This window comes from Neovison vison, chromosome 3, assembly GCF_020171115.1.
Source record: "Neovison vison isolate M4711 chromosome 3, ASM_NN_V1, whole genome shotgun sequence".
NCBI lineage: Eukaryota > Metazoa > Chordata > Mammalia > Carnivora > Mustelidae > Neogale > Neogale vison.
This window is the reverse complement of record NC_058093.1, coordinates 233,537,996-233,552,060: the sequence shown is the minus strand read 5'-3', so window position 1 is coordinate 233,552,060 and position 14,065 is coordinate 233,537,996. Positions and strand designations below refer to the sequence as shown.

Here is a 14,065-nt window from a genome sequence, read left to right as displayed (position 1 = left end):
TTCACAGGTAGGGTCTGGGACAGGGCCCCCGATGCCTGGCCCATTTGCCAAAGATCCTGATGGACCCCAAGGGTTTGGAGCAGAAGGGCTCATGCAGGAGGGTTAGATTTGCTTCCTGGGTCATGGAGCATTTGAAGTGGAGGGGAGGCTTTGCTCCCCCAGGCACTGAGGGGTTCACAGAGGTTTCTGGGGTTGAAGGGATGGGGACCCAGCCTCAAAGGAGAGCTTCCAGAATCTTCATCCTGGGCCCCCTGAGCTCTGGAGAGAGGCTGGAGACTGTGAGTTTAAGGGAAGGCTCTGAATTTCAACCCAGGCTGAGCCCCTCACCAGCTGGGAAGTGAATTAAAAAATTCCAAGTGAGTTCAAAGCCCCACAGAGATTTACAGGCTGCTGAGAAAGGGAAGGGGGTGATATTCAGGGTTGAGAACCTCAACCTTGACATCAAACAGAATAGGATTTGACCCCCAGCTCAGTTGCTTACAGGCTGGATGACCTTGGGCAAGTCACTTACCATCTCTGAACCTTTGTTTCCTCAGCTATTAAGGGGAGGAAATGACAATACTTACCTCCAAGTGCTGTTACAAAGAGGAAATTAGATAATGGGCAGAGCGAGCCCAGCTTGGGGAAAGCAGGCCATAAATGGCAGCATTATTATTTTCCTGTCCTTTGGGGACAAGTGGATCATCTTTTGTTTTGGGGAACCTAAGAGCCGAGAAATCAGAAGGTTTAAGGAGGCTGAGAGAGTGGTAATTTAGGGACTGGCTCCTGGGGTGACAGAAACAACCCCTATTAGCTACGCTTTGTCTGAATGGCATCTTCCAGAAGTACCTACATTGCTTTCCCTCCTGCCCTGAGCAGAGCCAGCAGGAAAAGCTAAAGCTAGGGTCAGGGCTTCTGTAGCACGACTAAAAGTGCATAGTTTCTCACTGCGCTTCTAAACCATGCTCAGCCACTGTTCTGTTGAGTGAACTTGGACAAGATATTCTGTCTTCCTGACCCTCAGTTTTCTTACTGGCAGAATGGATACAGCCATGATAGATGTGAGATTTGGGGAGAACGTTAGAAAGGTCCCTGGTGCATAGTAGGCATCAATATGACCGTGATGATGACAGTGCAGCAGTAACACAAGGACAAAATGAAAATTGTAACGATTCACATCTCGCTATCTCACCTTCTTCTTCTTCTTCTTCTTTTTTTTTTTTTTTTTTTTTTGGTTTGGCTTCCTATTTTGCTGACTAAATGAAATGTGAGAACCTCAGATGTGAAGAAGGAGCAATGAGAGAGGGAAGGGGCAGACATGGAGGACAAGGGAGAAGGCACCAGGGAAGACTGAGCAAATAAGAGTGAGCGATGAGTGAGAGAAGATGGACGAGACGTTTGAGGGGAGAGAAATTAAAAATAGAGACTAGAGTGGCTGTTTTAATGAAGGGAACCTCAGGGAAGAAGCAAAAAGGATTGTTAAGATGTTAAGTGCTTCATACCTTGCCCCTTAAGAAAAGCTGCAATGACAGTCTACACTCTTCATCAGGTTTTAGGGGTACAATTTGTGGAGTTTTATTTAAGTGGGTGGGTGGGAGTGCTGGTGGGGGTGCTCAGTTCTTCTCAGGGCACAGGAAAGACCTATGGCTGTCCTTGGGAGCTCACAGTCTTGGGAGCCGATGGAGGAATCAGTGCCCTACTGGGCATGAAGCCAAATGGGGACACTCGTGCCAGAGATGTGGGAGCTAGGAGAGATGGAGAGCCAAATGGGTTCCCTCAGTTCCGTGGTGGTTGTTTGGGAGGTCTTAGGTCACTGTCTGGTTTGCACACTCCACTGCTAAAATGGGATGCAGAATTGGAAGGCAGGTTCCTGCCCAGGGACCAGCTTCTCAGGGGCTCAGCAAAGCTGTGTGCATGAAGAGGAGCCTGTGCCAGTGAAGAGCAGAGTCCTAGAAACTCTAATTAGCTAATGTTTCTAAATCTCCTGGAAGCTGCCAAGTGCCAAGTGGTGTTTCATTCCGAGGATGCTCAAAGAAAATTCAGCCTTGGTTCTGCTATAGCTACAGCTCTGAAAGGGACCCTGGGCTATTACATGAGCAGAGCTGTTAGGATGCTTAAACAAACAACCAGACATGGCATAGTCAAGTCATTTTAATAAGGATATAGTTTTTAGTTAAAATGTTTTGTGCTGTTGGTAAAAAAGGAACACTTTTTTGGTTTGTTTCCTTAAATTTGTAGCATGCAGACACCTCTACCTGGGGCTTGATTTTTGTGTAGGTTGTGAGGTAGGGATCTGATTCTATTTTCTTTTTCCCATATGGGTAGTCAGTTGGCTCAGCACCATATTGAAAATGAAGTTGTCTTTTCCCCACTAGTTTATAAGGCCAGCTCTGCGATGTAAGTCCATTCTGTATTGGTATGAATCTATCCTAGGCTTTTATTTTTTATTTTTTTAAAAAATATTTAATTTATTTATTTGACAGAGAGAGAGATCACAAGTAGGCAGAGAGGCAGGCAGAGAGAGAGGAGGAAGCAGGCTCCCTGCTGAGCAGAGAGCCCAACATGGGGCTCGATCCCAGGACCCTGAGATCATGACCCAAGCTGAAGGCAGAGGCTTTAACCCACTGAGCCACCCAGGGGCCTTTATCCTAGGCTTTTAATTTTGTTCCCTGAGTCTATTTGTCCTTCTGCCTCACTGTTTTTATTATTATAGCTTTATAATTAGTCTTAATATCTGATAGGAAAAGTTCCTATACTTTATTATTCTTTAAATGCCCTGACCTTGGCCCTTGCATCTCCATAAGAATTTCAAGATGGGCTTGGCCTGTTCTGTGAAACACTTTATTGGGATTTTTATTGGAATGGTCTTAAGTTTATTGATTAATTCGGACAGAAATGACATCTTCATCGTATTAAATCTTTCAGTCCATGAACAGTCCATGTTCATGGACTGCCTCTCTATTTAGTCCATTCTTCTTTCATGGACATCTCAGATGGATATGGCATTCTGTGGTATGTTTATCTGTCAGGGTCTCAGGAGAAAACAGATTCCCTCCCACCCCAAAAGAATAAAGATTTCTGATGATAAAGTATTTGTGATCGTAAAAAATTTTAGATAATGATGTGAAAATTATAAGTGGCCTCTAAACCCATTTTCTAGAACTAATTCTGTTAACTATATGATATCAAGTTTTCTTTAACTTTTTCCTAAGTACCACATTTTAAGCAGAGATGGGACTATTTCTTAATATCCTATAGCCTAGATATGTTTATTTTGTCTTATATCCTAGATATCACTTCAACACATATAAATAACATTAACATTTCTTAATAATTGAATAGTGTTGTGTGGTAGGTCAGAGTCCCAGAAGGTACACTCAGCCAAGATTTGTAAATGAGACCATTTACAGAATTGTGGGCAGGAGAATGTTGAAGCACCCAGATGCTTACAAGAGGAGGAAGACATTTCCACCTCAGATCTGAAAGGGTGTGGGGAGGGAGAGAGCCTAGTGAGAGCAGAAAGACAACTTGACCAGGACTGTGTCTGTAAGAGACCCCATCACTGTCAGAACTGCAGTGAGGTAGGGAAGGAGCTGGGAAATAAATACCCTAACCTTTCCCTCTTCCCACCTTCTTACTACCAAACAGGTCCCCCATTGGCCAAATCCATCTGGATGCCAGAGAACAAGGGGGCCTGGGAGATAGAGTCCACAGAGGCTGGCTTCCTGGGGCCCTGCGCAGGGGTAGAGTGAATGGGGAAGGAGAGACAAAAGGAGAATAATCAGCACATTACAAATACACTTGTTTAACTAGTCTCCAACAGGAGTCAGGCAAAGGGAGACTGACCCTCTTGTGTTGTTCCTCTCCAGTCTGATTGGTCAATGAGAGTTGGACTTGGGTAACACTGCAGCTCTGCTTTCTGGCCATCCGCTTTTTCACCCATTTTTCCTCCCCCTAAGAGACAGGGCAAGCTCAAGCGCCCCAGGCCTGATGTGAGTGAACTAGGTGTCAGGCCTGGCTCTGCTCTTTCACAATCATTTGACCATTTCTCTCTCAGGACCTTATTCTTTTCACCTGCAGTTTGGGAATGCAGATTGCTGTTCCATGGATTGTGAGACCGCGAACAACGATAGCTACTAGATATGGCACATTTACATAGTGCTTCACAGAAATTAACTCTTTTAATCCTCAACATTTTTGTACGCTTATTAGCACCATTGTACACCTGGCACAATGAGGCACAAAGAGGTAAAGTCACTTGCTCGAGGCCACAGAGCTTGTAAGTGGCAGAGCTGGAATTCATATCCAGACAGTCTGACTCCAGAGTCTTGCTTCTAACAATATATTATGCTAAAGATTTACTTAAAAGCATCCCCAAACCAGTAGGTACTTAGTAATAGTAGAGGTTGACAGCATTGTGTTTGCACATAAGGAGTTGGTGGTTTGGTCTTTAGAGTTGGTCACTCCAACCTCTGGATCTGGGACCTAACCATGGGCCCACGTCCAGGAGTCCACATCCCTGCAGGTGTCAGCCAGGCAGTACCATATCCCCTACTCCACTCGGAGGGCTATCTAATGCTTCCAGATAAATTTGGAGTCTCTAGCTGTCTTTCTCCCTGCCTGGCAGCTGCGGTGGGCAGTACAGAGCTACCGAAGGACATTTTCTTTTGTTTCAGCTTTGATGCTGGGGATTTCGCATATCATTATGTTCATGGCTAAGGACCTGCCATTATCTTCCCTGGGATTCTTACACAGTTTATGAATTTCCTAAAGGATTCAGCTCTCTGTCTGCTTCTGCTTTCAGTATAGTCTATCCCAAGCCACACTCTTCTTCCTCTGGGGCAGGGAGAGGGTGTCATCTTTTCCATTGTAATTTTTAAAATACTTACCTTGATAAGTGGATCTTTGAGAATCAGGAATCAACAAGGAACCTGCTCAAGTGTTTTTATATCTGCACGTGTATGTGTGTGTGTGTTTGGGGCAGGGAGTGTGCACGAAGAACATGAAAAACAGCTTTTTGCAAAAACATTTAATATTTTAGTACTTTAGTTTTCAAATCTGAGGCTGATTACTAAAAGAGTGTTTCCTGGTTTACCGTCTTTCATTAAGGACCACCCATAATAATATCATTTCCCCAGCTAACTCTGTTTGGGGGTAAACACTTAACTGCTTAATTCATTATTGCTGAGCTTGAGACGGTAACAGATGCCTTTGGAATATAAGCCCTCACATCTAATAAGGCACTGGCTCATGATGCGCTTGGAATATGGTGGGGAGAGACGGCTGAAATTTATTTTGTGAATAAAGCAATAAGCCACTAAGCAAAGCTAATATGTTTCGGCCCAGGCAGAAAGACACGATCATTCAGTATTTATGTAGCAACCCGTTCCTCAGTGGGACTGCAAGTTTCTACCATTAAAATTGTCAGAATTCTTCAGAGACCCACTGCATTAAGTCATTTAAAAATATCACAGACTTAAAACAATCTGAATTATTGGATTTTCTTGCTGCTCTTCAGTAAGCATGTTTGCTGTGGCAATTTCCTGCTCGGTCAAAGGTGCAGCCTATGTCAGTCAGGAAAGTAGAAAAGTTCCATGCAAAATTTTTATTCTGAAGCCCAGTAGTCCTAACAACTGAAAAAAAGTCAGACATAAATTAATTTTTTTCTTTTAACTTTTTCTTTTGACATAATATTAAATTCCCAGAAATGCTGCAAGGAAAGTACAAATTGCTGTGTACACATCATCTAGAGTCCTCAGGTGTACCATTTTGCAACATTTGCTGTATCATTCTAGTAGATAGATATAAACAAATACTTGCATATTATTTTTGCCTGAACTATTTGAGAGTTAGTTGCAGACATGATGAGGTCTGTTCCTTTACCCCTAAATATATCACTCTGTTCTCTAAAAACAAGCCTCTTTTGTTATATAGCCACAATACAATAATCAAAACCAGGAAATTAACATTGATACAATGCCATTATGCAATCTATTGACTTTATCCTAAATTTCTCATTGGCTCTAATTAATGCACTATACAGTAAAAGAAAATCCTGGGTCATATGTTTTAATTGGTTGTCAAGTCTCTTTTGCTTCTTTAATCTGGAATAGTTCCTTCATCTTTCTATGTGTTTCATGTGACATCAACATTTTTAAAGAAAACAGGCTATTTTGTAGAATTCCCCCTTCACTTGGGTTTGTCTAATATTTCTTCACAATTAGATTCAGGTTATGTACTTTTGGCAGGAATATCACAGAAATGATACTGTGTCCTTCTCAGTACATCATATAGGAGGTACACAATGTCAATTTATTCCATGACTGCAAAGTCAGACATAAATTTAAAATTATCTTTCATCAAAACCTTGGTTTGTTAAAAATTGCTTTGAAGGGTTTCACACTCACTCCAGATTTTCTATTACAGGTCTTTAAAAAACAGACTCAAAGACAAGGAAACTGCAAGCTTTACAGATGCTCAGGAGAAAATGTAGCCATTTAAAAAAAATTGCAATGTGATAGTTATGAAATTTCTCTAAATTCATTTTGCAGAATGAGAGCTGTAATTTAAACGTGAAGTTATCGAGAGCTGAGATAAACCACACATCACGTGCAATTTAATCTGGCAAGGAAACAGGCCACTCGGAATTGCTAACTAGGCCTAATTCATTACATCTTGGTGAATGCTGTACTTTTGGTCTTACGAGTCTTTCAAATTGTGCATTAATATATTTACCCAGGCCTCATGGAAAATGTATGGGGATGGTAACAGAAATACTGTATCCTTGTTTAAATCACATTACATTTTTTAAACAGCTCAAGTGATTGCTCAGAAAGATCACACCTTCTTCTGAAGCATTTATGAAACAATTATTTACATTACATTAAAAACTTTAATTGCCTTGAAGCACGTGCTCCAAGACACAAATATTGGAAAATCATCAAAAATATCCATCACGATTCTCTCTCCTTTACAACTCTTCTAAACTTTATCTTTTTTACAACCTTCTGTATTGATCTATTGTCCCAGACCAAGAGTGATGTCAGAAGTCCAAGCTGGGTCATAAAAAGAGAATATAATTTCCATTTGCTGTCTATAAAAGCAAATCTTTTGACCAGAGAAAGAGGGAGGAAGCGTTCTTTTTGGGGGAGTAGGGAGGAGGGTGGGGTGGGATTTGGCAGGGGACTTGCCAGAGAGGGAGCGTGACCCCAGGGTCAAGAGTGGGGGTGGGATAAGTGGGTTAGTGATGGAGGGTTTTAGGGGGTCTGAGATCCTCCTGAGGGTGGGATGTTGGGAGGGGACTGGGAACCTCTTGCACAGAGGCAAAAAGAGGGAAAAATGTAAAGGAAGAAACTTATTCCTCATCCCTATTGTCCAAGGTCAGAAATTGCAGAAGAGGTAACTTCCCTCTAGCTGGGCTAAAGACTTTCTCCCAAAAGACAGTCGGAATAAAGGAGCCTCATACTGCAAAGGACCCTCGGATTATAATGATGATAACAATAGCAGAAATCTCTGTAGTTGTTGAGAATCCTAAAGACCCCATAGCAGGGCTACGGCCCCCTCAACAGATCATAACATCATAACAGATCATAACAATAAGCTAACCCATTCTACGCAAATTATAAAAGCCAACTCACTGAGGGGTTAAAGTGCTCCAGAGATTTGGCTAAGGATCCCTTCTAATAATCATCGAAACAGTAAAAGGGCTTCCCATTCTAAAGTTATGAGGAACCTTTATCTCTAGACCCCCAAATAATATCAGTAATAAGAATTCCTATTGCGAAGGATCTGAAGCCCGCCCCCATCCCCTCGCCCTGCAAGGAACCCTGATCTCTGGCTAAGGCGCCGCTCCCCAATAATAATCAAAACAATATAATGGCTTGGAAACTGCGCGCGGCAGTCGTGATATTTCCCACGACTCAGTGGCGCCCCCGGGCGGCCTCCACCCGCCCGCTGGCAGGCTCCCACACGCCCGCCGGCCCGCGAGTCTACGCGGCCCTACCTGCGAGCTGCAACCCTCCGATCCGAAGCTTAGCTGGCGGAGGAGCGGTAGCAGCCCGAGGCACGTGTTGTGTGTCCTCTGATTGCAAAAGAAAAAAAAAATCATCGCAAACTATTAACTTTTTTTTAAGTATGCAATGCAGGGAGTGGGGGGAGACAGGTGCGAAGTGGGGGGTGTTGGCGTTCCGCTTGCCGGCCTCCCGCAGCCCCCCCTCCCAAACTTCCCTTTGCATTGATCAGCACGTTACGTCAGTATTGATAAGTTTGCAAAAAGCCAAAGTCAAGTGCAATCGCGCGGCACACCGACCCCGGACTTGGGGGGGAGATGCAGCGAGCGCTCCGCGGGCCCGGGAGCCGGCTGCAGGCAGGGCAGCGGCGGCGCCGTCGCCTCTCGAAGAGGCTGCCTCCCCCCCACCCTCCCCTCCCGCCCCATCCTCGGCCGCCTCCCCCGGGCGGGCGCCGAGCTCCCCGCCCGGCGCGCTCCGCCCGCGCCCTCCGGGGGTCGGGGGGGCGCACGACTCCCGGGCCCGGCGGCGGCGGCGGCGCGGCGGCGCCGAGGGGCAGCGAGTGGAAGGAGGCCGGGGGACGCCCAAGGGGCCCCGGGCGGCGGCGCTCAGGGCCCGGGCGGCCGGCGGCGGCCCCGGGGCTGGGGGGAGTCCAGCCCGGATATTGAGTGCAGCCATTGAGAAAAGCCAAACTCTTGTGTGTGTGCGTCTCGAATAGCCCCCAAGATGGCCGCCAATGTGGGATCGATGTTTCAATATTGGAAGCGATTTGATCTACGGCGACTCCAGGTTAGTGCGGGCAGCGCCGGCCGCGCGGCCGTGGGGAGCCCTAGGGCGCGCCCTGGGCGCATTGGGGAGGTCCCCGGGAGGGTGGGCGGGCGCCCCGGGGCGGCGGGCGGCGGCTGCTGGGGCTCGCTGGGGCTCGGCTGCCCGCTGCCCATCGATAGGTATTAGGAATTGATCTCGCCGCTGCTCTTTGTTCGGTTCAATCATCGATTAGCCGCCGCGACCATGGAGAAGCGCTAGTGAGCCCTTGGCCCGGGGAGCAAGCCGGCGGGAGAACGGCCGAGCGAAGCACGGGGAAAGCAGAGGCTGCGGTCCCGGGCAGGGGGCTGCCGGCGGGACCCCCGGCAGCCCCCCTTGCGCTGCACTTTGCGCGCCTCCCAACTTCGCGGCGCCCGGGGAGGCCGCGGAGCGCGCCGCGTGCCTGTCCGCGGCCGGCTGGGGCTTAGGCGAGGGAGGGAGGGAGCTGGTGGGTAGGGAGGTGGAGGAGGAGGAGGAGAAGGAGAAGGGAGGAGGAGGAGGCTGCTGGGGTTGGCGTGGAGGCGGCTCCGCGCCCCGCCGGCCGCCGGCACCTCGGCCGCCGCCGCCTGCCTGGCTGCGCAGCCCGGACGCGCCGCCACCCAAGGGCCGTCGCTGCTGCCGCTCCTGCCGCAGCTGCCACCATCACCGGACTAGCCGCGTGCGCCGGCAGACCTCTTCTCGGGCCGGGTTCTCGGGGTTCGTCTTTGCTTCTTGCCTTTACCCCCATTCCACCCTCTTTTTAAGTCCAAATGGGGCGGGCGGTGGAGATGGGCCCGGGGCGCGCGCAAGTTTGCGCTGCCGCCTCCGGGGCCATGGAGAGCCTGGAGCTGCGCAGAGCAGGTGACTCCCGGCTCTCGGGCCCATGGGAACTTTTAAATGGGAGATTCCCCTGCAGTCTTCTTCCTCCTGCTTTCCCTCCCGCCACTCCCCTCTTTTCTTCTTTCTCTCTTCTCTTTCCCTCTCTTTCCCCAGGGCTACTCCCTCCCAAACACCAGCGCTTTATTCTCCACTCCACCTTTCTCTGGAAGTCTGTATGTCTCTCCTAGATTTGGGGGTGTTCTGTGCTAATCCCCTAGGAGGTGGGACTGGAGGTGGAATCTCAGAGAACACCCGCGGAGGGTACTGCTCTAGGCTCTGTACTTTCTGGGGTGCCCCAGAACGCTCCTGCCAAGTCCTCCCAAACCCTGGAGTCTTGCAAAGTCTCGGCATGCAGTGGGAACAAGGGGCGGGGAAGTGTTGCTGAGAACCAGGCGATTAGAACATCCTGCCTTGGCCTTGACATTCGCAGAAGAAGTGAGAGCATCAGTCTGGAGATAAAAAGGGACACACTTATTTCTTTTTTGAAAATCCGCCTGCAGATCTTAAGTTTCTTCTGATAAGTGGTTCCTATACCCTCCTCCTCCTAGCCACTTCCCAGCCCCCTCTTTTCTAACCCCCCACTCGTCCCCTCCCCCAGCCATTGAGCTGGAGAGAAAATCGGGGCACTCAGGCATGCAGTTAATAACTGCAAGTGCCTTGCAATTCCAGGTCCTCTCTCGAGTTGGGGCTACAGTTTGGTGACCAGCTGAGGCGGGCCAGGCTGTGAGCTGTGCTTGCCCGTTTAAATGATGCTAAAGTGGCCTTTCTGGAAGAGTGGGGGGTGTGTGTGGGAGGGAGGGAGGGGGGGAGAGAGAAATAGAGAAAGAGGGAGAGAGGGAGTTGGGCAGCCACATTGGGCTTGGCACGAAGGCCAATGGTAATCGTATTCCCTGCTAATGTTTGTAAATGAGACCGGGGCACGGCTGGGGGACAGCGTCTTTATTTATGATTGATGTTCTGTAACATAAGGAATGACAAGAACGTGGCAGACAAGAGGAGAGGAACCAGAAGGGCTGGCGAAAGCCCTTTGCAGGGTCCTATTGTTATTCTGGGCTGGAGAAAATTTCCGCGTCGAGATTTACAGCGCTGGTATTTGCTCCCGGTTGGCCAGAATGTCAGTTAACACAATTTTCATTAGATAACTCGTTTTCAATCCAGGGAGCTCCGGCTGCAGCTGGGAGGGGTGGCTAGAGCTGGGGCTGGGTGCTGAGGGGTGGGTGCGGCTCCCAGGGGGCCGATTTCTGAGCTGGGGGGAGGGGGTTTGAACCTCACTCGCTTCCTTCTCCAGCTCCTGGGTCTTTTGTGGAGCTGTTGAGGTCACCCAAATCTTGATTCCATTTGGACTCCGTTTGGACTCCCACTGATCTAGGAACCCTTTGTTAGGGTTTTAGAAGATGCTGAGGTAGAAAAGCAAATTTGAACTGGAAATGATCAAGGTGGAGGGGTGGAGAGTCTTGTTCAGGTGAAGGGGAAATGGGACCAACACCCCCACCCCCACAGGAGGATGGTGGTGGTGTTTATTAAGAAAATGGCTGGTGTGTCTGGCACAAAAGGAGCAGGCTCTCAGGGAAGGGGGTAAGCTCATTTACATGGATATTAAGTGTGGGGGGGTGTCCCTGAGGGAGTCTGAAAGGCTGCACACTTCTAGAGAGCAGAGAAATAAACGTGGCAGCCTTAGCTGCATGCAAACATTGAGACCTTCACATCTGCCACGGTCCCCACCCTCGGCCTGAAGTGTTCAGTGGCTCCCCTGCCCGACAGGCCTGCGGCTTCAACCTGCATTCTCACTGATGGCATTTTTGTTGGAAACGGATTATGAGCCTAAGCACTTTTGCCGGGATCATCTCTTGTGCATAATGCTAATGACTCCTACGCCACACTTTTATTTTCATTTTTTTCCCTTCCCACTTTCCTCTTATAGGGGAGATAACCAGAAAGGAAAACTTCTGCTGGCTTGTTCTGAGATCCCGGTAGGAGAGGCGGGCCCCCACCCCAGGCCCTGTGCAGGCCGACAGCTTTGAGCCCACTCGTCACGCGGCCCAGCTGCCTGTGAGTGTGAGGAGGTGTGTGGCTTCAATTCTTGGTTGTTCAGGTTCAGTGGTTTCTCGAAGCCTGGTTGCCGAGTGTTAAAGTGGCCGAGGCAGCAAAGGCGGCCTGTGTCCCCAGGCCAGACCATGCTGCTGACGCCACCCCAATCCTGGCAAGAAAGGTGACCTTGTACCAGCCCAGCATACAGCCCTCCGGAAGTATATATTTTTTCAAATATGGAAGCAGTCCAGTTATTCCTTCCAGTGCCGTCTCTGAACACAGCAGGGCCGTTTTCCTAGGATGGAAGTCAGTCAGCGAGTCTTAATGACTTACGGCTGATGGTAAAGATGCTCTGACATGTGATACCCTATTCCAGGACCCCCAAAACTGCTTCCCCCTTTCTTTTCTCCTTTTTTTCCCTCTGCTGCTAGCAGTCCCGGAGACAAGAAATAAAATTCCATCCCAAAGATAATGCTAGGCATATTTCATTTGGTTATAAGATTGCTTTATGGTGAACATTACTAACGCAGTATTTTTTTATGGCTTTTCTGTGTATAATCATTGTAACCGGATTCATACCTTTATGATTTTCTTTTTCTGCTTTACTTTGCCACTTTTTTAATGATGATCCAGGTCCAGTCTCCTGTGCTATCTTTTTGGTTTTTTTTCTTTTTTTCCTTTAAGAGAGCTAATCAAGCTGATGAGAGTTGACGGTGTCCAGTCGAAATGAGGTCTCCCACTCCAAATTCACATCTGTGTTTCTTAGGAGGAAAGAGTTTGGCTGGAAGGACCAGATAGGACAAGTTTTGGAGGGAGAGGCAAATTCTGCTTAGGGTTTGGGTGTTCAGGGAGGAAGAGCAACAGGGAAAGCAAGAGAGGCTAGGCTTTTAAAAGGAGTTTAGAGGAACGTTTGGGAAGGTGCACATGGGAGATGGTGCTTGATGGAATGTTTTTGCCTGCTCAAAGTTTAGAAAGAGCGTGGATGTGATTAAAATATTATAACCTTATGATATTCTGAAGTGCATAAATTTTACATATCAGCCACAGAGAGTTTAGACATCCATTAGAGCCTCTGACAGCTTGACTTATCTAAATGTGCTATCATTTAACAATGTGTCAAAATTCCTCTTTCTATAGATGACAGCAGTAAATAAGCTATCAGCCCTGTTGGCGGAATCCTAACTTTGGAAACTTCGCAGTAATAGAATTGCTGCCGGGGTGGGGAGCATGAGCAGACTGGGCTTGCCATAGCCGGGGGCCATGAGATAGGTTGGCATTAGGCAAGGGCTGTGGGTGGGTCCGAGGGAGGAGGACGAGGAGAGGTGGGGGGCACAGGGGGTGAAGGGAGATTTCTAATAGCAGCTCTGTGAATAAGACCAAACAATTGGATGGCCCCCTGGACCCTTACAAATCCAACCAGTGGGGGAGCCCATTCTATCTTCCTCTCCCATTGGGCCTTTTTTTGCAGAAGGAGCTAGAAACAGGTGTTAGAGAATTTATTTAAAGAACCCAGCAGTCTTTTCTGGGCATCCCAAAATTCTGATTTCTCATCTCGACAGAAATTGCTTCCCCAAGATGGGCTCTGTCTTTGCTAGAAGAAAAACAAGCACTGTCTCATCTCTGACCACCTTTGCTATTGGAGATCTTGAAGTTTCTTTTATAAATACCTGGGTTCACTGTAGAAAATTGCGAAACCACAGACAACCCTAAAGAAGTAAATAAGCTTCTCGGTGGGTTATTTCAGATGAACATGGTGCTATTTAGCTTTTCTAGTTGTGGTGGTGGTGGTTTCTCTTTCCTTCCTTCCTTCCTTCCTTCCTCTTCTCCTCCCCCTTCTCTCCTGTTAAAAAGAGGATTCTGTCTTTGAACTTGTGTCATTATAACCTTTCTTCTGGTGAATGGGATAGTAAACATGAACACCTTGCCTGGTGCTGATTTTGGTCCTGGATATTATATTGGTGGACATGGCTGTCCAGAGACTGGTTTTCTCTACTGGTTCCTGAAAGGGCTCAATTTCTGGTGGCTTCCAGTTATCTAATTCACAGGCCAAGTCTGGCAGAGGTTGAGTGTGGGAAGGGGACTCAGGTGGTAGCTTGCCTTTGTTCCTGGTTTTGGAATTCAGGATACACTCTCCTGTTTGATTTTTCTCATTGGGGTGTGCTCTTTACTTATGACCGTGGTTTATATTGCAGGTGTCAGGGAAGGTGGAGGTAGTTGGCAGAGGGGAAATGCCCCAAGAGCTCTTGTCTGTGCAGCCTCTGGCACTCCTGGATGAATCATCCAATATCCCAAATGTCCTGTTTCTTAACCCATCACATAGGCCAGTTGTACCCATCTGGTCTGCCATATCAGGTTGTTGTAAAGGTGAAGGAAGCTGACACACTTTGTGT

At 47.9% G+C, this 14,065-nt stretch overlaps 1 protein-coding gene across 2 annotated transcripts in view; it reads left to right on the top strand.

Annotated features, from left to right (window-relative positions):
- The first annotated feature begins 8,710 nt into the window (after nt 1-8,710).
- CUX2 (cut like homeobox 2) overlaps nt 8,711-14,065 on the top strand; it is a 258,612-nt gene continuing 253,257 nt past the window's right edge. The window contains exon 1 of one of the 2 annotated variants that reach the window (XM_044244277.1): nt 8,711-8,774. In XM_044244277.1, coding sequence (XP_044100212.1) covers nt 8,712-8,774 — 63 coding nt within the window. In that variant the 5' untranslated portion in view covers nt 8,711. The remainder of the gene's footprint in view (nt 8,775-14,065) is intronic. The other variant, XM_044244278.1, reaches the window with a different exon arrangement.